Consider the following 23,129-nt stretch of genomic DNA (forward strand, 5'->3'; position numbering starts at 1 on the left):
TTCTTTTGGGGAAAATAATGGCAGAGAAGTTAGATCTCCAGGAACTTCTTAGGGAGGCCATCCAGCATCAGCCATGGAGGGAACCAATGAGAACTGATCCTCCATCAGCTGGAAGGACTGGGAGCAGACAAAAGCCAATCAGGCCTGATGGCACTGTAAACTGGCTTGGCTACTTCATCCAAGAGGCAATTCTGTCTGAAGCTGGAGGAATTATCTTTCCTATCTTAACTCCAAAAGCCAGCTTGTTCAGCCAAAGCCTATTTTTGTTTACTTTGTGGAATGTAAAGCCCAGATGGCCACCCTGAGTTGAATATCAATTTGACTGATGTAAAATTACAAAGAGTTTGCTTGTGAGTTGCTCCAGTGGCTCACATGAACCCATAACAAATGTGTTATGGAAGACATTACCAAGTCTTCCTGTTAAATTTGTGTCTGTTATTTTTCCTGTCACCCAACATTAGAAATAAAACCAAAACCAGGATCTCTTATTTAAGAGTATTTATTTGTGTTGGTTGTCCTCAGACAGAAGTGGTGCTGTTACTTTAATTGCAGTCATGCAGTCCTGTTTCATTGCTTTTGCTACCATAAGATGAGTCCAACAGCAAAGGAGGAGAACATAGCAGTCAATTGCTTTTAGATATTCAATTAAATTCTGGTCTCAGATACTTGCACACAAATGTCAGTGACATCAGGCTCAAATGCATATATGCATGAGGATAAAATTTGGCCTTGAGACATATAAGTAAAATGTTATAGTATTAAAAATGGAAGTGAAATAACACTTAGGATGCTAAAGGGCTTTCTACAGAATCTATCCAGTTTCATCCATCAAGAAGGCCTACAAATTCTCTACTCTTAGTTTGATCTAACACCTGGATTTCAATTTTCAAAATGAAATTGTACAATATTAACCTTTCAGTTTGTTAAAATCTTAACTTGCTTTAATTATCTATGGGAATTTAGTGAGTCTTTGTACTCTCAACAGTTCTATATGAATACAAAGGCCAAAACTCTGCCCTCAGTTACACACAGGAGTTCCCACTGGATTATATTAGTACAACTGATAATAGAATTTGATCATATTGCCCATTTTAAATTCAGATGACATTGTTTCTTAGTTGGAAACCTCTATGGTCTTGAAAAAGGTGAGCACTAAAGAACATAAGGATAGTGGGAAAAGGCCTTTTCTAGCCATTGGTAATTATACCATTTTTCTCCCTTAGAAATATCCATAAAAATACTACTGCCAAAGCTAACACAGTTGTTATTGAGATCCAAACACAGATTCCACATTTTCACGTTAAAGTTAGAGTTTGCCTCACGTAATTTTTGACCTCTCAAAATTAGATTAATTGATCCACGACATTTCATTACTCAGCATTTCAGAATCAGAAACAGATCTGCCTCCAGAGGAAGAGCAGTAGAGAGCACAAAGCTAACTAGGCTTTGAGATGTAGGAATTTCCTCACTCGAAGACACCCAGTTTTAGTACAGATTTTATTGGAAAGAGGCTTTCACCACCCTTCCTTTCACAGGCTGAGGAGGGCGCCAGTTATCCACCATTGGGCGAGCAGGTTCTGTCTCAGCATTGATGGAAAGGCTACGAAGCTTTGCCATCTGCAAGAAAGCAAAATTAAAATGTCAACATGGAATCCACTTAGGGGTAAATTCAGGGCGTAAGGCCTAGACCAACAAGCTGGGCCAACCACTGGGTGTTGGGGAGGAATCTCCCTACAAAGTCACAGGAGCCACTGCATGGAGACTACTGCAGCCTAATGGCTGGAATAGCCTCTGGGGATCCTTACACAGTCAATCTCTATAGCAGAGGATCCTCTGAGCATGCCTTGCCTCTTTATGCCCCATCTCCACACATCCTCGCACTGAGGAGCTCTGTGGTGCGCAATGGATAGGCAGCCCTTGTGTGCCCCTTGTGCTGTAGAACTGCAGTGGAAATTACCCTTCATGATCAGGGAGGCAGAGTAAGAGTATAAAGGATGACAGAAATCATGGTGACAGCTTGCCTGCAGAGTATTTAGTTAATATTTTCAAAAGGCAGTGAAAAGTTCATCAGCTGGATTTTTAATCTGAAACATAATAACAAATGCATCATGGGCCTCATGGCTCACTGTATCCTGTGTTCAGAATGTAAGGCTGTCTTTTAAGCTGGCAAAAAAGCAAGAGTGGTTTAACAAGGTTTTGTTCCAATGAAGGAATGTAATTCTATTTTAGAGAACAGAGGCATGTGTTTTGCATTCCATGAGAAATCTGCCCAGCCCAGCCTGTGCCACTTCCCACAGTTCCCATTGGCCAGGAACAGTGAACCGCGGCCACTGAGTACCTGCGGACGCTCAGGTAAACAAAGTGTCTCGTGGCTTGCCAGGGGCTTACCCTGCACTAGCCGCGAACCAAGTTTGGGAACCATTTAATGGGATAAAATAGCCTGGGGACCCATTGCCTAGATACTACAGCAAAACTATATAAATATTGACTGTAGATAGATGGACAGACAGACAGATACAGTGGATAAATCCAGTTCCACGTCTGTATTCTCCAGCTCAGTCTTGCCGCCAGGCTCAATGTGATGGGGTGCAGGGAGCACTGGTTTTGCAGAGTACTATGACATGCAAGGGGTGTGGACCACCTATGCAGGGGCTCCAAATCCTAGCCCCTCCCTTTCAGCACAAGAACTGCACCATTTTGTCCTAGCAATAGAGCTCTCAGCGGTTGCGAGGGATGTGTCAGGATTTGGTCCCTTGTGAGAAGCCCTTAGGGCTGGATTTTCCAACAAATCCTTTGCTTCAATAACAAGCTGAGGCACAGGCTATATCCTGTTGTGGTATAGTAGGAAGACCGGTACTAGTGGCAGCAATATTGTTAAGTAGGATGCTGCCTCCTGCAATGCTTTGAATGGGTTAGGAGCAGGACCTTCAGTTTGTTTCTTTTCTGCTGAAAAAATTAAAAATCCAGGGTTAACCTCTCTTTCTGTGATGCCACAAGCTGCATTTTCCAAGTGCTCTTCAGGACTTGATGACGTTCTCTTGCTCTGCAGCCAGAGGGCCCTACTTCCAAAGGAACTCGCTCCTGCTGTACCTCCCCCGCCACACTGGAGTGCACCAATGGATGTTTGTATGTGCATTTTCTGTAAAGTTCCATGCATGCCAGGAGTGTTGTAGAAATAATATAATAACAAAGAGTGGACTGGGTAATGGCTCACAGCCTAATGCGTGTGGAGTGAGCACATCTTTCCAGGTGCACCAGTTGCACACTGGACAATTCGGCCCTCAGTGTCCCAGCCATACAGAAGGAGAACAATCTTGGCCACTCTGTCAAAGGGATTAGCACTTACAACATTACTGTCAGCAAGTCTGAATGTTAGCAGGCTTCTAGGATTAGAGATCTTTAAGGGTCTGATCCTGTGAACTTCTCTCAGGTGATGGTCACTTATACTGTCAGCTCTTTGGGGCAGGGATTTTCATTTTGTTCAGTGTTAGTACTGTGCCCAGCACAGTGGGGCCTTGGTCCAAGACTGGGGCTCCTTGGCATGACTACAAATATTACTACTAATAATTCCGTCTGTAAAACAGCATAACCCCAAATAAGCAACAAAGCATGGCTACAAGTACTAATTATCCATGTTTTGAAATGATCAGACTCTCTGGATGAACCGATCAAGGTGCTCCCTTGCAGGTTACACACAGGCCCTGCTGGCTACTGGGAGAACAATTAATGCCATGCCTAAAACCTGCTACTGGCACTATTTAGAAAGAAGAGTGTTGTCTGAATACAGCAGTGATCAGAAACACATCAGATGGAGCTGGATCAATGATTCAGCACATAGTTGTTGCATTCTAAATGAATTTCACACTAAGATCGACCCTTAAAGTGGGGGAAGAAGAGAAAGTTGATATTTTTATTGCTGATGCAACACAGAGCTGTTCACTAATAGCTATGCCTTCATCGGAGTTCCAAATAAATGTACTGTAAATACCTGAGTCAGTAATGAGGCTCTAACCAAACTTGTGTTGTTGAGCCAGGAAAGCTGACCAGAGCCAATTTGCATTTTGCATGCAAGGAGAAGCTCTCAAATATCTAATACCTTTATATTTTGGTATAAATAGGGAAAAATAGGGAAGTGACCTCCAGATCAGCTCTGTATTTGAATGAGCTATGAAAGTGCAGCGATGAGCTATGTTAATATAGTCATGCAGGAGCTTATGTTAGCTTTAACCTTTGGGACTAAGGTTCAAGTCAGCCCCTCAGTTCTCGCAATCTCACTGTACTCCGCTTAGTCCATTTTTCGTATAATAAGCAGCCACAAAAGTATCAGGTCAGAATTTGGAAATCAAATTGTTGTGTGATATGCTAATACCAACCAGAATCTATATGCAGTGTCAAAGATGCCGGCACTGGCTTATTTGTACCATATTAAAAAAGCACCTTGAGATTCTAGGATGAGAAGTTATACATATGTAAATACATATGTATAATCTAATACGTACCTGTGTAACATGTCACTCACTGACTCCTTGAATTTTCATTTTCCTATTTAGCTAGAGTCTTGAAATTTGGGACACTCATACATTGTGGACTGCTGAGTGTAGGAACAATCCTAGATTAGAAAACTGATCTTTAAATGTGAGATCACCAAAATGATCATTGGTCAATTTTATCAGATTTCTACCATTTAAGTGCTGGGGCAGGGGATGGAAATGTACAAATATATTTATTTCTCCTCAAAGACCATCATCTTGGGTATGAAGCCTTCAGCTCAGAGAAATGAAGGTCACCCAAAGTTACCACTTCTGTCTACTAAAATTTAGCCAAGAACATTTCCAGAAATGTACTTTTTACATAGAAATTAATGCAAGTTTTGCAATCACCTTTGTTACACACTGCCACCTAGAATGTGTGGGGCAGGTCACTGTACTTTTGAAATTAGTATTTCAAATAAAATGGATTTTAGGGAAGAATCTTTTGAAATATTACATAAAAGCTAAATTAAAAGAACATTATGGCTGTAAAATGAATCCCTAAGAAATGCCAAACGTAAGGTCGCATTATGATACAGTTTTCAATTAGATGATCATAGGAACCCCTGCTTCATTCAGTGCATACTGCATGAGCCATTGGTTGACTATTTATTATTAGTCTCGCTCATCGTGCCTCATTCATTGCACTCCACAGTAAAAATTTTTTTTTTTACTCAGTCTTCATTCAAGTATAATTGGTGATTTTGCTCAAATTTTCAAAAGGAAAAAAAAATCAACACAAATAGACATCAGACCTGGGAAATTTTCTGCCTGAAAGATGGAAGTTAGAGGGAGTTATAGAGGTGGGCATTTCATGGAGATATTTTGAAATTGGTTTAGTTCAAATTTGGAATGAAAACCAAAAATTTAAAAATTCTCTGAGAAAGGGAATGGAGCACAGGCTCTGAGGCTGTCCCTTTGGGATGCTGCCCAGGGGCCACAGATCCTGAGGTGATCTATTTGTTGGGCTGTCCCAGAGCAGAGGACCCTGGGCTTTCGAGGAGCTGTGGGCTGCAAGCCAGGTCTTATCCCAGGCTCTCAGTTCCCAGTAAGGCCCTCTAGGCAGGTTACTGAGGAACTTGGCTCTCCAGCAGGTAGCCAGGCAGGCTGCCAAAAAGCCAGGCAGGCAATCTGGCTGAAAACCAAGCAGGGTTTGAAACCTGTGAGGCAGGCAGGATTCCATGGGAACCCTGCCTGGGTTCTGTCAAAACTTCATCAAAATCAAACCGTCTCTGCCATTTGTTTAGATTTCAAAAAAATGGCAAATTCCAATAAAAAGTTTCATTGCATTTTTTCCAACCAGCTCTAACTGAAAAACCCCTTAGAATTTAAATGGTTTAAACATACGTAACTATAACTTTTGTTACATGCATCAAACGTTCCGCTGATTTATCACACCACAGAAGTATCTAGGTTAGTGGCTTAAATTTTGATAAGCTTGGTGTATGAGCAGCGCAGGTTTTGGTTTTGCAAGGACAGAAGACTCCCATGCACTGCTCCAGACTAGGGACCCAGTGGCTAGGCAGCAGTTCCACAGAAATGGACCTAGGGGTTACAGTGGACAAGAAGCTGGATATGAGTCAACAGTGTGCCCTTTTTGCCAAGAAGGCTAACAGCATTTTGGGCTGTATAAGTAGGAGCATTGCCAGCAGATGAGGGATGTGATCATTCCCCTCTATTTGGCATTGGTGAGGCCTCATCTGGAGTACTGTGTGCAGTTTTGGGCCCCATACTACAAGAAGGATGTGGAAAAACCGGAAAGAGTCCAGCGGAGGGTAACAAAAATGATTAGGGGGCTGGACACATGATTTATGAGGAGAGGCTGAGAGGACTGGGATATTTTAGTCTGCAGAAGAGAAGAATGAGCGGGGATTTGATAACTGCTTTCAACTACCTGAAAGGGGGTTCCAAAGAGGATGGATCTAGACTGTTCTCAGTGGTAGCAGATGACAGAACAAGGAGCAACGGTCTCAAGTTGCAGTCTGGGAAGTTTAGGTTGGATATTAGGAAAAACTATTTCACTAGGAGGGTGGTGAAGCACTGGAATGGGTTACCTAGGGAGGTGGTGGAATCTCCTTCCTTGGAGGTTTTCAAGATCAGGCTTGACAAAGCCCTGGCTGGGATGATTTAGTTGGGGACTGGTCCTGCTTTGAGCAGGGGGTTGGACTAGATGACCTCCTGAGGTCCCTTCCAACCCTGATATTCTATTCTATGATTCTAAGTTCCTATGTGAAGTAATGTGTGCGTGTCACATCCAGCTCCATCTTCTACACTCATGGGTTAAAGTAAGGAGAGAGCAGACAGAGAGGAAAGGGAGAGCTACCACTCCTCCTTGGCCAATGTGGTGAGAACTCCCTTGTACCCTGCCTACAATCAGATCACCTCCACATAGCCCCAAACTCTCACATTCATTTCCTAGTCACCCACTGCCTCCCTGTGAGCACCCCCATCCCCCAGCCTGATTTATGAAACTCTATGGTGTCTGGTGACCTGAATCCTCCCACTGACATGGTGTAGGAAGCCAAAAGGAGGAACAAACAATTTTCCAAATGAGGAAGACAGCTAGGGATTTCAGTCTCTGCTGCCACCTGCTGGCACTAGAATTATATAGAGACTGGGATGTGGGGCTCGTGGGTTGGGTGGCTATATTTGGTGGCAGGCCCAGGGAAACCTGGAGTCCTATGCAGCAATTTTCAGAGTTCCAATGGTGTTCCTAATGAAGCCAACTGAGTAGTTTCTAATAGAAGGGCCCAATCCTGAAATTCAGCTTTCACTCTGTTTTAACTCAGTCTTTATTCATGCAATTTCCCACTGATTCCAGTGGGAGTTTTCCTTATTGAAAGAGTAAGGTCAGGATGATGTGTAAATAAATAATCTCAAATTGTGAAAGAACGATGACAATAGGGGGTTAATGTCCAGCTGAAGTTTACCTGGTCTGGGCTGACTTCAATAGGCTCCCTCAGAAGAATCCAGGTAATGCACTCTTCACAAGGAGGTGTAGTGAAGGAGCCATGGTAGGTCCAATAGTCCCGAGATTTAGGGAAAAGAATTGATGGATCAAAGTTTGGAAAAGGAGCCTCTTTCCCCTTAAATAAACAAAACAGAAATCTCTTTAATAACACTAATGGAGACACCGAGCTTGCTTAAAATGAGAGTCGAGTTTCCATGGAAAAATTAATGAAATGTCCAATATCATGTAAGAGGCTGACCTCCTCCTTTCAAATATTTGCCCTGTAACTTACTTTTCTAGAAATGACCACTAGTCCGAGGCTGAGATTTCCCAAAGAAATAAAATAAGATGCACTTTATCAAAGAGTCCACTGATGTAACTAAGTATTGTAACTTCTCAGAAACTCTTGTCACCATAATGTACTGTTACCTAACAATTGTGACTAACAAGGAGTCTGGTGGCACCTTAAAGATTAACAGATTTATTTGAGCATAAGCTTTCTGATACTGTAATTCTTATGCAAACTAAGATCCCTTCTGTGGGAGTTCTGTCTATATAAGCCCTTAGGTAATTAATTAATTTGAAAAACAGTTTAGGATAGGATTTGCAATGATATTTGTGCTGATATCAGTGAGGGCTGCCTGGCAACCGTGTATTTAGGGGCTGATGGAAAGCCCATTGAAGTCAATGGGGGACCTTAGAGAAGTGAGAGGAGGAATTATATTTCTCCTTAAAGAAGAGAAGATATTCTGGGCCATAGTCACCAGAATGCTCTGGCTGCTATGTGTTGCTGGAACAATGCAAAGCAGCCAGAGCAGACTAGCAAATCTGGCCTTCTGGTTCTTGCTACTGAAGCTACCCAGTTAACTTAATAAAATAAAAACTATTTTGTTACCTTTGTCTTAATATTATCTATTTCTTCAAGAATTCTCTTCATCTCTGGTTTGGGAGTTTTTCCAACCTGTAATGCAGAAAGCATAAATTGAACAGTAGGTATGCCAGCTGAATTTGTTTTCCTTCATATCTCACAACTGCATGAAAAATGCTACTTGACCCATCCCTCTGCCAATTAACATTCTCTGACCATTTTGTACTGAAAAACAACAAAACGTTACTCCTGATGGAGGGAAAAAACACCCAGAATAATATAAGAATAAATTACTTGATTTTTCATTACAGTAGTGTTTGCTAAAACTACCTACAAAGCTCAGTCATGCTCCAGTTGAAGTGGCTAGTATAATTCCCACTGATTTGAGTGGGGACAGGATGGGATGCAAAAGAAGAAATTCTGATGATTAGAACTAAATTAGTTTCACATCTCACACAATTTTTACTTATAACAAAGAGAAAATGTATAGTTTCTTTAGCATATATATATATACAAGTTGGTGGTAATTTTCCTACCAAATGCATGCTTTAGCCCTTATGCAGTAGCCTGACTTTAGTAAAGAATAAAACTACATGCTAAACTGAGTACGCAGGGAAAATAGAAGTGGAAAGCTGATATCTTTGCAAAGGATCTGATCTCACGTAAAGAAGTGTAAAGAAATACTACATTATGCCTTCTGATACTTCAGAAGAGGATAGCAGCAGAGTCTAACACTAAAGAAGCTTCTCATCTCTGGAAGAATGGGTTATAACATGGTTCATGTCACCAGTAATGTAAATTTGCCCTTCTTAAACTACCTCCTCTTGGGCCTTGTTCTGCAGGCTTCACATAAACCAAACATCCATTGAAGTACAGCATCAGAGAAGACACCATGACTCACTCTAGTATCACTAGAACTGAATGAAATATCTTCAGTGAATTGCTGAATAGTTTTGACTGAACTGAAAAACTCAAAATGTTTTGATAGCACCAAAATGAAATAATGAAAAGCGTCTCAGCCTTCTCATATGTGAGCGTTGCTGATGGTCGGACTCAAGGTGCATTTCCAGAGATGTGTGGAGAACTGCACGCGGTACTACTACGACCTCTGCTAATAACCAGTGCTCATTCTCACCACGGACACTGACAGCCAAATGAGAAAGAAAAATCATGACAGACGTAAAATATCTGAGGAATTTTCACTACTCAACTACTATTCAACCCACTAAGTTATTTCTACACTGCAATGTAAGCCCAGTGTTAGCAGAATTCTAGTTAGCAGACCCTGGGATTGTTAACGTAGGTCTTGAGCATCTACACTCATTTGTAACCCCAGGACAGGAATTGTTGAACTCTGGGTCTCAACCTGGAGCTCCAGTGTCTACACTGCATCATGTGGATACGAGTCCAACCACACATATTCCAGACTTCCCAGCGCCTTCCCAAAATGTGGCCACTCTGGTCCTTTGTTTGTGGTGCAGTGTGGGAAAACTTGACTGTCCCGAGGACAAAGTCAGCCAGCCATTGGGATTGTGGAATACTTCTGGCAGACTCCCAGAGCACAAGTCCAGTGGGGCGGCATCTACACTGAAAAACAATAGGGCTCAAACTTGGGTCCCACCTTGAATCAGGCTCAGACCCTCCATCCAGGGATCTTGGGTCTGAGCCCTAGGTTGGCACAATTTGCGTGTAGGGGGATTAGGATTCAGCATGAGTTCAGACCCTGGTTTTATATTGCAGTGTAGACATACCAACTGAGTTTTGCCTGGTTAAAGACACTTCAGTAAGGACTTTGAGCTTGTGTCTATTAGTATTAGAGAAGTGCCTAAACCAAAATGCTGGATCTAATTCCAGAATTTGAAGATAGTTTGAATCTGGACCAAATCCAACCTTCATGGTGGGATCCCATTTCTGCATTGGGCTGAACTAGTGTTGTGCCAATATTTAAAAAGGATAAACAGGACAACCCAGGTGATGATAGGCCTGTTAGCCTGGCATTGATCCCGAGCAAAATAATGGAACAGCTGATATGGAACTTGATTAATAAAGACTTAAGGAAATTAATATAATTAAGACCATCAACATGGGTTTATGGAAAATAGATCCTGTCAAACTAACTTGATATCTTTTTTGATAATATTACAAGTTTGGCTGGTAAAAGTAATGGAGTTGATGTAACATACTTGGACTTCTGCAAAGCATTGAACTTGGTTCCCCATGGGAATTTGATTAAGATACTAAAATGATACAAAACCAACACAGTGTATAATAAATGGATTAAAAGCTGGCTAACTGACAGGTCTCAAAATAAAAAGAAAAGGAGTACTTGTGGTACCTTAGAGACTAACAAATTTATTAGAGCATAAGCTTTCGTGAGCTACAGCTCACTTCATCGGATGCATTCAGTGGAAAATACAATGAGGAGATTTATATACACACAGAACATGAAAAAATGGGTGTTATCATACACACTGTAAGGAGAAAAGGAGTACTTGTGGCACCTTAGAGACTAACCAATTTATTTGAGCATGAGCTTTCGTGAGCTACAGCTCACTTCATCGGATGCATGCCATGGAAGGAGAGTGATCACTTAAGATGAGCTATTACCAGCAGGAGAGCGGGGGAGAGAAAACCTTTTGTAGTGATAATCAAGGTGGGCCATTTCCAGCAGTTAACAGGAAAATCCAAGGAGCAGTTGGGGGGGGGGGGGGAATAAGCATGGGGAAATAGTTTTACTTTGTGTAATGACACATCCATTCCCAGGCTAACACGGCTGCTACTCTGAAACCTATCATCAAACAGGTGTATTTCTAGTGGGGTACTGCAGGGATTCGTTCTTGGCCCCACACTATTTAAAATTTGTATCAATGACCTGGAAGAAAACATAAAATCATCAGTGATAAAATTTAGAGTTTGCACAAACACAGGAAGAGTGGAAAATAAAGAAGAGGACAGGTCACTGATAAAGAGTAATCTGGATCGCTTGCTAAATTGGGCACAAGCAAACAATATCCAAATGAAAAGGAGTACTTGTGGCACCTTAGAGACTAACCAATTTATTTGAGCATGAGCTTTCGTGAGCTACAGCTTTGAGCTGTAGCTCACGAAAGCTCATGCTCAAATAAATTGGTTAGTCTTTAAGGTGCCACAAGTACTCCTTTTCTTTTTGCGAAGACAGACTAACACGGCTGTTACTCTAATATCCAAATGCAAAGTCATACATCTAGAAACAAAGAATGTAGGCCATGTTTACAGACCTCTATCCTGAGAAATATTTGTGGGGCATGGCTGATAATCAGCTAAACAAGAGGGTGACTCTCTGACCAAAAGGGCTAATGCAATCCTTTAATGCATAAACAGAACGATCTCACGTAGTCAAAGGGAGGTTATATTACCTCTGTATTTAGCACTCGTGAGACTGCTGCTAGAATACTGTGTCTGGTATTCACAATTCAAGAAGGTTGTCGATGAATTGAAGAGGGTTCAGAGAAAAGCCACAAGAATGATTAAACGATTGGAAAACTTGCTTTATAGTGGTAGATCCAAGGAGCTCAATCTATTTAGTTTAACAAACAGAAAATGAAGGGGTGACTTGATTATAGACTACAAGTATCTACATGAGGAACAAATATTTGAGAATGGGATCCTCAGTCTAGCAGACAAAGGCACAACAAGTTTGAATGGTTGGAAGTTGAAGCTAGAGAAAATCAGACTACAAATAATAAGGCATACATTTTTAACAGTGAGGGTGATTAACCATTGAAACAATTTAGCAAAGGTTGTGGCAAATTCTTCATCACAGGCAATTTTAAAATCTCGATTAGATTTTTTCCCTAAAATATATGTTCTAGTTCGAACAGGAACTATTTCAGGGAAGTTTTCTGGCCTATGTTACAAAGGAGGCGAGACTACATAATCACAGTGGTCCCTTCTAGGCTTAGAATCTATGACTAAAACTTTGGACCTGAACAGTGAGAAAGTTTTTCTCATGATCCCTATATAAACTTAATGAGAAATCATTGTGTATATTGCTGAGATAGGATGAAAAGCTCTGTTGATGGGGGTGGCTGTGGGACAGGCTGCCATGAACAGTGGAAGAAGTGACCCTGTTTTTTGTCAGGGTAAGATTAAGGCAGATTCTTTGAGAGAGATCTCTGTCATGGAAATCATTCAGTGAGTAACACTGCACAGCTGATTGCTACTGAGCAGATACCTGCCATTGATACGGCACCCAGAGAGGAGGAGAAAATGCAACCTGGGTTCCCTCACTCCCCATCAAAACATAGTCTCAGTGTTGTGGATGTAGCAACAGGTACAGACTGCAGATAAAATGACTCCTATTCAGGTACATGTATGACACACACTACTGAATGTTAGGGATGGTGCTAAAAGTCTGTTTTATGGGTGTGAGTGCAATAAATTTCTATGGATCCAGGCCTATCCTAATCCCAATGTATGCATCATTCTGAATATTATTCTCTAATGAGATATATGGCTGAGAAGTAAGTACAACAGGAACTTTTTTTCCTGCAATTAGCAGAAGAATACAGGTATGCAACAGTATAAAGAATGAACACTTCCAAACTTACTTTCAGAAAAATGCCCACAACAGCCACGCCATCAGGTTGTTTCAAAGCTTCAGCAAAATTACTATATTTCGGATTCCAGTGTACCATATGAAGCTTGAACCAAAGAAATGTAAATGTTACAAATACTGTTATGCAATAAAATGCCATCACAGGCCAGGTCCTGCATTCCTTGTGCATCCTGCTGAAAGAGTTTTGAATGCACAGGGAATGCAGAACTTGGCCTCCAAATGAAAATATGTATAAATATGTCCTATTGCTTCTACAGCTCTTCCACATGCTTGTGTTTTTTGCAACAACTGCTTGTCAACTACTTTGGTTTTAAATGAAGCATAAAAATACAAAACTTGCTTGAAATTAATCAAATAACGTAATAGAGGAGATGCTTACAAATGCATGTAACATGCACACATGCAATGCAGAAGTTATCCATTGATGTGTTTAATCTCAATTGTATTTTCAGGTTAAAGAAATTCTTTTAAAAAACTGAAATATATTTGTGCTTTATAAACCATGGTTCTGCTGTTCTTGCTCTACTCTCCATCCCACTCCCCTGACCTGGTAGTGAATGGACCAGGTGACCCTGTAGTTCTTTCTCATCTCTACTGTCTACAATACTAAATGTTCAGGAAATTTTTCATAATGTTTTATTTATTCTTCCAGAGGACTGCTATCTATTTATTTAGCTTCTAATAACATGGCCATCACCATGGTATCTGAATATATGCAGAATCTGGACATATCTTCATATAATACGAATGTGGTATAACTTCATTCACAATGAGATTATCCAGCAGTTTCATTAAATTTAGCTCATGTACACTCATATTTTAAAAAATAGCACTCTTCCTGAATGCGGCATATAATATATTGCTCTTTATTTACTCCTCTGTTGTTACGTGCATCATTGTTTAGGATAAAAGCAACATGGCCCACAGCCTCCACTTGTATTCTAGCAAAGCATTATTCACTCCATATATTGTTTCTCCTCTGTATAAAGGCCTAGGGGTTAAATCTTAGTCCCGCAAACAAAGGCAAAGTAAAAAGACTTTTCTTGATGGAACTAAAAACAGAGGTTTGGGGGACAGAATGCTCCCACTCAATCCACTAGTAGAAACTGGGATACCCATGGAGCTGGACCATGGTAGATGCTACTAGGCAAAGGGAGGAAAGAGGAAAATCACCCACAGCCCCCACACAAAGTTTTGGGCCAGGGCATCTCTGATATGCATCTTGTCTGCCAGCATTTCTTCTGGATGGGAGTTGGTGCAAAGCCATGGTATATCTCTGTACAGTAGGTACATGTGACATGTACGGGCTTGCAGAGTTGGGAGGAACACTAGCAGGCTGCTGCACGGCTCCTGATAGAGAGAAAACATGGTGTTTCCATGGTAGTTTGAAATTTACACTTGCTCCCATGTAGGATGTGCAAAGAAGGCAGAATTTGTTATTAATTTATTGCTATCAGAGCTTAAGCCCACACCGAATACACACTGGGTCAAACTCAGCCATTAACTACAGAGAGTTTGGCCCATAGTAGTTTGTGCGTTTACATCAAAAAAGCAGCAAATATTTATTTAAAACAATTCTTGACAATACACTGATAGATTTTTAAAAACAGATATTTAAAATCTAGAGCAGTGTTTCCCAAACTTGGGATGCCGCTTGTTCAGCGAAAGCCCCTGGCGGGCCAGGCTGGTTTGTTTACCTGCCACGTCCGCAGGTTCGGCCAATCGCGGCTCCCACCGCTGCAGGCCAATGGGGGCTGTGGGAAGCAGCACGGGCTGAGGGACGTACCGGCCGGCGTCGCTTCCTGCAGCCCCCATTGGCCTGCAGCGGTAAACCGCAGCCAGTGGGAGCCACGATCGGCCAAACCTGCGGACGCAGCAGGTAGACAAAATGGCCCGGCCCGCCAAGGGCTTTCCCTGAACAAGCAGTGTCCCAAGGTTGGGAAACACTGCTCTAAAGGATATTCTCAAACACAATAGTTTTAAACTAATTGAAATGTCCTTGTAATAACCTTTTTCCCCACACTGGTAATGCATGTGAAAAAAATAAATCCTGGGACTTTATTTTTATAAATAGTTAATTATATACGAAAAACTCTTAATGACCAATAAAACCAGCAAAAATGATATTATAATAAGTTTGAGAAAAAATAAAATAATGCAACCAAAGTTGTGTTTGCTGCAAAAAGATCTCACTGAAAATGGTGAATTTAAGGTTTGGGCATATTTACAAAAATTTATAGTTTTGGTAGGGGGCAGGCAGGGGAGTTGTATTTTTGTTATGAAAAGCTGTGTTTGTTGGCAGAAATGATTCACCCCAGGTCACATTTTTGAATAGTCACAGCTATAACATAGTTCATACAAAATCAATAAATTCAAATAAATACTGGAAAAGGAAGCGATTAGTGTTGCCCAATTGCCCAGTACGCTAGTATATAGAAAAACTGGTCCCACCTCTGCTGCACATTTCACTCCATCTACAATGTGCTCAGAGCCATGGTCATCAGAAGAACCCCAATGAAAGTGAAACTGCCGCAGCCTGTAGGGTCCTGGGAGTGGTCCACCTCGCAGCACTGCAATTGACAATCCACATTAACATTAGCTACAGACCTTTTCAAAGAAGCTTTGATTCAAAGTATAAGCGTATACAATTACCACAGAGGAGTCCAACATTTTGAAGGTGTTGAGCACCTACAGCAATTCCAGCTGATTTCAGTGGGAGTTGAGGGCACTCAGCACCTTGCATGATTAGGCCTGTATCTACCTATCACTGGGCTATATAGCACTATTTGATTTCAGAGCTATAGAAATTACCATGAATCAGGGTAAAACCACAGAATGGGATGCCAGTTGTAGAACACATCCCATTCCCCGCACGGCAGAATGTATGACAGTTTGGGGAGGATGGGTGCTCAGGATGGCTCACCATTCGCCAGTGAATGTCCTGTTATGGAATTCACAATTTTATGCTGAGGATTTAATGGGAATCTCTGTGAAACTGGCCTAGAGGGGCCACGCAGTACTACACCTACCCTACTAGTGCCATAAGCTTATGGCACTAGTAGGGTAGGTGTAGTACTAAAGTGCTACAAGCCCTGCCTATGATCCAGTACTGTCACTGCTTTTTAAACTATGTTGCAAGCAATGTTTGCAGTGTAGTCTGTTATCTCTAGGGAAAGGTCTATTTCCTGAAGAAAGAGCAGAAGACAAAGGTAAAAACAGATGAGCTAAAAAGTGGTTACTGAGCATTCAGACAAACCTTATTCTCTGAAAAAGTTCAGTATGTGTAATACCCGTGGCAACATTGCCACCAGCAGGGCCATACTAATGAGTCATTATTCCAAGCAATAGGAAGGTTTTACATTGTAAACCACAAAGAACAAGGTAAGTGTATTTTATGATAGCATCATGAATTACACACTTTCTGACTATTAGCTTAGGACTGATCCTTGCAGGCTCTGAGCATCCTCAATAGCCATTGACTTTCATGGAAGTTAAAGGTGCTCAAACAGTTTCAGCAAGGGATCCACACATCATGGGATTGGGTCCATATAGTAAAGGCATACCAGGTAAAGACAATTACATTCCTGGATCTGAAAAGACCAGGAGTAAGTCCATGCCCAGCTCTTTTCTGAAATGTCCTAGAAAGAAAGTATCTGAAGGATACAGAAGAAGGCCATCTTCCTTTCACGTGGTCTCTCAGACATGTAATACTGTAGGCAGTTTGTCAGTGGGATCAGTAGCAGCTGTCAAGGTTACCAATTCTCCACTAAAACAGATTTATAAAACCAGTAATCCTGTTTGAAGGTCAATGGGGTGCAACCTTGATTTTTTAAGGGCAGGTACTCCACCTCCACCAGTGTATCCTGCCCCGCCAGTATCAACCCCCCATCTCTGCACGTTTCTGTATAAAATGGCGTCCTCCATGTGGCGTGACTTTGCATATACAATGCATGTGAGGTCAAAAGTGTGGGAACACTGTTCACACACTTTTCTGCCCCACTACCTTACATTGTTTTCACTTGTGAGTGATCACCAATCAGTGGTAATCCTTTCACCAGGTGAGGCTGTAAAACCTGATGCCAAAAAACTCATTGCTTCTCTCAACTGTAAATAGGGCTTAACTTGACCATAACTGATTTTGAACCAGAAAGACTATACTCTCAATGAGGGGAAAGGCTTTTTCTTTTATGTTTGTTTAGAAATATGGTACAAACACACAAAAGCACATAATGAGGGTATAAACAGACTCTTTATTTATAGACGGTCTCTGATGTAAATACCTCTCTTCCATATTCTAATTAGGTAAAAATTGATGAAATCTATAAGACATACCTTTCTCAAACACTTGGTCCAAATTCCAAGGGCTAAAAAATAAAGATGAAGTCCACAGAGGAGATATGGCTCAAAAGTAATAAAAAAATCATCTTTATTTTGTTTCAGCTTATGGACTGGAACAAAATTATTTGAAACTGTCCTCTTCTTGAAGAGGGAGAAATGAAAGGGGTAAGGTTTACTTTCACTCAGAAAGGATGAGAGGATTAAGTACAATGCATGTGACCAAACGTTGGGAAAGAAGCATATACACATCTCTCTTGATATAGTATTTGGGGATGTGGGGGAAATGATATGCTACTATTCCCCTCAAACAGAATTTCCTGTTGTTAAAATCAAAGGCAACTTGTTTTTATACATATGGAATAATGCCACATTATTTCAATTTTCTAGTACTTGAGATTCAAAACTGCCAAGCTGAATATGTTCACATATGAAGGTCTCCAGTAATATTTTATAAAGGTTCTGCCATCAAACCAGTGAGCTATGGACAATTCTCTGGAGATGTCACATCCCCACTGCTGCTGATGTTCCTCTCTGGGAGTGGGCCCAAAAGGAGACACAGCAAAGTCTGTGGTTTTCTTGACTAGCTTTGATTGCATTAGACCAAACTGGCTTTCAGGGTCCTGCAACTGTAACAAAAAAAGATGTCTACTCAATCCCTTCTATCCAGAGACTTTCCAATGTACTTCTTTAAGCAGGAGAGGACAGAGACTTCTGAATTCTATCATCCATGATCAGATGAAGCAGAACAGGAGAACAAGCCTCCTGTGTCATAGATCTCCAAGACTGAAGAAATTCACAACCTTTGAGATATTGCTTCTTCAAAGGTGCCTTCATTTTTAGGAAATGCAATTCTACCCCTCTGATAGACAAATACAACAGTAGGAGATATGGCAGTTTTGCAGATGAGTTTCTGATATTCCATTAGAATTTGTCCACAGAGGCTATGCGATTTAGTAAAACATTTGCATCCCCCACAATATTTATATTTAAGCTGTATTGATTTGGTTTGGGAGGTCAGCATTCCGAATTCTCTGGTCCTACTTACTTCAGGGAAAACAGAGGCAACAGTACATATTTTGGCAGTGCTAGTAAAGGTCCCTTCTGACTATATCTAGTTAATAAGACAATATCACAAGGGTGTTTTTACCTTCTGTGTTTGATTTTGCCCACAAAACAAAATCCCTATTTTAGGTTATGTCGGTTGCACTTTTCCCACCTGAAAGCAAGAATGTGATGGCATGCACCTGAAATCCTCCAGAATGCAATGATTCTCTGGCAGCAGGTATGTGATCATGGAGAATCCTTAACTTTTTGGAGTACTGGAATGTGGGGGAAACAGGTGGAGAAGTTCTGTGCCTGTCCAAGGAATGGAGAATGCATGCTTCCTATATTTTTGCATTGGAATCTTCAGAATCTCAAAGTTTTGTGTCTCCCATAGATGAGGAATGTTTCAGGGTCCAATGGTGCTTCCTTCCAAAGACAGGATTTACCACCACATTCTCTGACCCTGGAATATGTTGAGCAGTTAAAGTTTCCAGATTTTATTTCCAGATTTTATGGATGGTGGTCATCCATGCTGATCCAGTTTCTACTATTTCTAAGTAATAGACCAGTCATTCTTCTCTGACGGTCAGCCTACAATGAGCTGGGCTGCTCCCTTTTATACGGAAGCAGCAGTTGGAGCATGCCCAGCAAGGGCGAGGAGGCATGGCTTCCTCTGCCCAGAGTGTGGGGTTAACCCCTTCTTTTCCAGTGCAGGGCAAGTACACCCCACCACACTAGAGTAATAGCTCTACGTTTATATATAAAATGGGGTCCCCCTGCACTGGATTAGAGCTGAACTATAATTTTAGCCTGCCTGTTGTCTATCACAGCATTAATAGGAGAAGATTGAACCTTTTCCAAGTTCAAACACAAAACCCTAGTATTCCTGCCTTTGATAATGTCTGCTTTGGTTTTTGAAAAGAATCTCTGCAAGTAAATGTAGAGTGGTTGCATTTAAAGGACTCTGCCAGTTTCAATCTCTTATCCTGTAAGTCAGTAAGAAAACTCTGCTTACCCTTCCCAGATCTCACATCTCCCAGTTGGTGAATAGTCTTGCCTTGAGATGGAGCAGATAAGTGAAAGCTGAAAATTCTTTTACAGGCTGGATACTCTTGGTCTTCTTCCTGCTTGTCTTGAGGTTGACTATCCCAGCCAAAGAGCTGACGGTGTCTCCTCTGTTCTTAAACTTCACTATTACTATGCCTTAGGAACACTGCATGGTCCAATTAGGGACCACAAGTGGTTTGGGCGGCACTTTTCCTACCCATGAGGTCTCTAATATTTACTCTACATGGGCACTATTAACCCAGCAGTGAGTCTGGCCTGCTAGTTGGGCTAACGTAATGGAGCCTCCTCTTCCAAGAGAATGTCCCACTTTCCCATCATCTGTGCTAGCTCTGGGCAATGTCATATTGAATGCAAGGACAGCTGGGAACCCACAATATTCCTCTGCACCTCAGTGCACATAATGCACACAATTCCTTTGTCCCTAAGCTTTGAATTTATTTTGTCCTAATGGGAAACACTTTTCTGGGAAATTAAAATTGGACAAAAGCCTCAGCTAAACTGAGGGTCTCCGAACAGTCTAGATTGAAATCCCAACAATATCTCTCAGCTTCTTTTAATGGTCTCTGAGTTGGGATTGCAGAAAATGGCAAGCAAAGGCTTAATGATGTAGCTCACAGGCTTTCTCTTGATGTTTTGGTGTCCAGCATTTCTGTTGGTGGAGATGTCCACTTCAAGAGTGTCTTGCCCTCTTTAAGCAGCTGAGTGTTTGGCCTTACGTATCAGTTTTGGATTCTGGAAATTTCCCACAGTCCATTCTTCAGGAAGTAACATTTTAGCCACATTATTTAGCCTCAGGTTTGCTGTTGCTGGGCTCAAGCAACATGGACTAAGCCATTTGGGTGCACCTCTCTAGGGGTGAAACAGTGGGGAAAGTATTTGCAGCATTTTGGTTCTGAGAGGACCCTTGTGAAAACAAGCTCTCATCCCATTGGTCAGTGACTGGTTCTTACTCTGTATATTTGTAAACTGCCTAGCAAAGTACGGCCCTGATCTCGGATATGGCCTTTGGGCACCACAGGAATAAATATTCAATGAATGAGAGAAGACAGTCCAAGATACTTCCTGAGATTTAGTGTTTGCAGCACCTATTTAAAAGATGCCTCTGTCACAATGTGGGGCCTGTAACTGGGTGTGCAGAGATAGACGCCTGATAGAGTGGCCTGCACTCCTCATGCTTATCCATCATGGAATTGTTTTCTGACTAGCAAGAGGCTGAGCTTGGATCAAAACAGTGCAGTTTTTCAGTTTTCAGTGAAGTCAGTGAGGCAGGCATAGCCAGTGAAGGTCAATGCTGCGTACGCGGATGCAACTAAGGTGAGCAGAGACTCCTCCATGCGGCTTGTCTCACTGAGGGTCAGGTGACAAAAATCAGTTTGGCACAGAAGGTCAGCGCTGTTTATAGACATAAGGAGGGTTTGTCCTTGCAAACATGTCTTAAAACACTCACCTGTTGCCTGATCTACAAGGCCAGGTGATAACCCACAGGGGAACATAATGGGGCATTATTCCCTGAGATAGAAAATGTTGCTTTACAAGAAAACAAAGAGACAATATCGTGAGCAAATGTTACAGCTCATTATGTCAATGATACATTATAAAATCCATAAATAAATAAGCAATTGCTCAACAGAAGATATCAGTATATCCACAGTCATTGTGGCTAATTAAGTCAGGTAAGCACTTTTCTGAAAGGCCTTCAACACATGGTTACATTGTTGACATTTTAAAATGGAATTCTCTATCTAAATAACTGTTAAAAGGAGAAGATAACACTCAAAAGAAATAAGGGGTTTATTTGTATGTGAATTTGGTGTTCTTTAGGAACAAATGGCACTGTCTATACAGAAGAATAAAGAGTGGGCCTCTCATACCATTTTCCAGCATACATCAATCCTGACTTACTACACAAACCACCCTAGTCTTTCAATTCTGGGCCTGTTTTGAACAGACACTGGTATAAAATAAGCTCCCAAATTCATTTTCATGTTTGACCTAAATGAAGAATGCAGCCCATGACTCCAGAGGCAGAAAGCTGATAACCCAAACCACTATCGCAGTTCCAGAAGACTAGGTCTGAAGAGCACTGAAGTTCTGACCTCCAACAATATCATAAAGGTTCAAAGTTAACATTAATACAATTCTTAAATCCTCTTGTGCATAAGCACTGCTGGTCTCAAATTAATGCTAAATACCAGACATGCTGGAAGATCTAGGGATAAAAGATGTGCCAAGCACAAAGTGAAAGGCTTAACTTTGCTGTTTGTCTTTAGTTGGTATGTGCCATATCCACTGGCATACATAAAGCAGGCATTGTACTGGGCTTTAGCTATGTAATTCTTGTAAGTCTTATTGACTTCAGTAATACATAAATAAATCATCATAAATAATTTGCAGTTAGATAAAGCCTTTTATAGAAGAATCTCAAAGTGTTATGCAAAGATAAATAAGTATTTACCTATAATTACTAGGAACCCTACTCATGCACCTGGCTAAGCACTGTACAAACACAGAACAAAAAGATGGTCCCTGCCCCCAAGGAGCTTTCAATCTAAGTATGACAAGAGACAACAGATAGATGCAGACAGATGGGGGAATACAAGGAAACCATGAGACAATATTGGTGATAGACAGTGGTGTCAGCGTACCAGCAGACTAACCGGCGTCAAGTTTTTGGTACTCATCACATCAAAGAAGAGTTTGGAGGAGTGTTTTGAAGGTGGATAATGAATTAGCTTTGCAAATGTTTATGGGGAGCGCCTCTTAAGCATGAGGGGCAGCATGGGAGAAAGTATGAAGGTGCTTGTTTAAAAACTAAACAAGAGGGACATGGAGGCTGGTGTCTCAGCCATTTGGTAGCAAGTATCGACAGCTTGATAGTGAAAGAGAGATAATAGGTGTGGTTAGATATTGATAGATGTTTGGCTGTGTGTGTGTGTTCCCTCTGTGTGCTGCCCCAGCCCTGTGCAGACAGCTGGCACGGCAGACCTTGAGCGAACCTCTCAATGACCACAAGATCCGTTAAGGGATGAAGGCACCCGGCCAGGTTTATTGTCAATGAAGTACAGTACTAGTATCCCACAGATTCTACCAAACCACTAATACATGTATGCCCATAATAATGGACCAGCTCAGTGAATGGCGGGACTTTCCATTCCTCCTTAGGCCAGACAAAGATACTCCCTCTGAGATACATCTTTATATCCCAATACAAACAAGTTAGTATTGTCCCTCTAACATAGTTACTCCAGTTACTGCCCCCTGACGTGACTACTTATCACTTATCATCTTGTACATGTTGGTTTTATCAAAACATTTCTATTACATACTGGCATCCTGACCTTATCAGTGTGTTCCTGTTATCCTTGGGGAATGTTTTTGTACCATACTTGATATTGGGATGTTTTGATACCACTTGATATCCGTATGTGTTTGTGTGAGTACTCTGTGACTAGCACTTCTTAGGAGTGTGTATTTCTGCAATATCAGCCCTGTTCTTGCCAGATTCTGTGAGCAGGTCCTGCCTCATACCAGGCACCTGATACAAGGGTTTATGTCTCAGGCTCTTTCCTACTACAATAGGTACAGTGGGATTAGGTCATGAAAGGTCTTGAAAGTTAAGACAACAAGATTGTCTTAATGAGATAGAGAAGGGGGAGCCAGTGAAAGGATACAAAGAGAGGGGAGACATGATTAAAGCAACCGTCTAGGAAAACAATCTTTGCTGCAGCATTCTGA

General features: G+C 41.4%; 1 protein-coding gene across 2 annotated transcripts in view; it reads right to left on the reverse strand.

Annotated features, from left to right (window-relative positions):
- Window positions 1-483: 483 nt before the first annotated feature.
- Window positions 484-23,129, reverse strand: part of LOC140906553 (carbonic anhydrase 3-like) — a 28,115-nt gene continuing 5,469 nt past the window's right edge. Inside the window, exons 3-7 of one of the 2 annotated variants that reach the window (XM_073330665.1) lie at window positions 15,396-15,514; window positions 12,937-13,029; window positions 8,375-8,440; window positions 7,460-7,615; window positions 484-1,617 (exon numbers count right to left, since the gene is read on the reverse strand). In XM_073330665.1, coding sequence (XP_073186766.1) covers window positions 1,498-1,617; window positions 7,460-7,615; window positions 8,375-8,440; window positions 12,937-13,029; window positions 15,396-15,514 — 554 coding nt within the window. In that variant the 3' untranslated portion in view covers window positions 484-1,497. The remainder of the gene's footprint in view (window positions 1,618-7,459; window positions 7,616-8,374; window positions 8,441-12,936; window positions 13,030-15,395; window positions 15,515-23,129) is intronic. The other variant, XM_073330666.1, reaches the window with a different exon arrangement.

The sequence above is a fragment of the Lepidochelys kempii genome, chromosome 2 (assembly GCF_965140265.1).
Source record: "Lepidochelys kempii isolate rLepKem1 chromosome 2, rLepKem1.hap2, whole genome shotgun sequence".
Classification (NCBI taxonomy): domain Eukaryota; kingdom Metazoa; phylum Chordata; order Testudines; family Cheloniidae; genus Lepidochelys; species Lepidochelys kempii.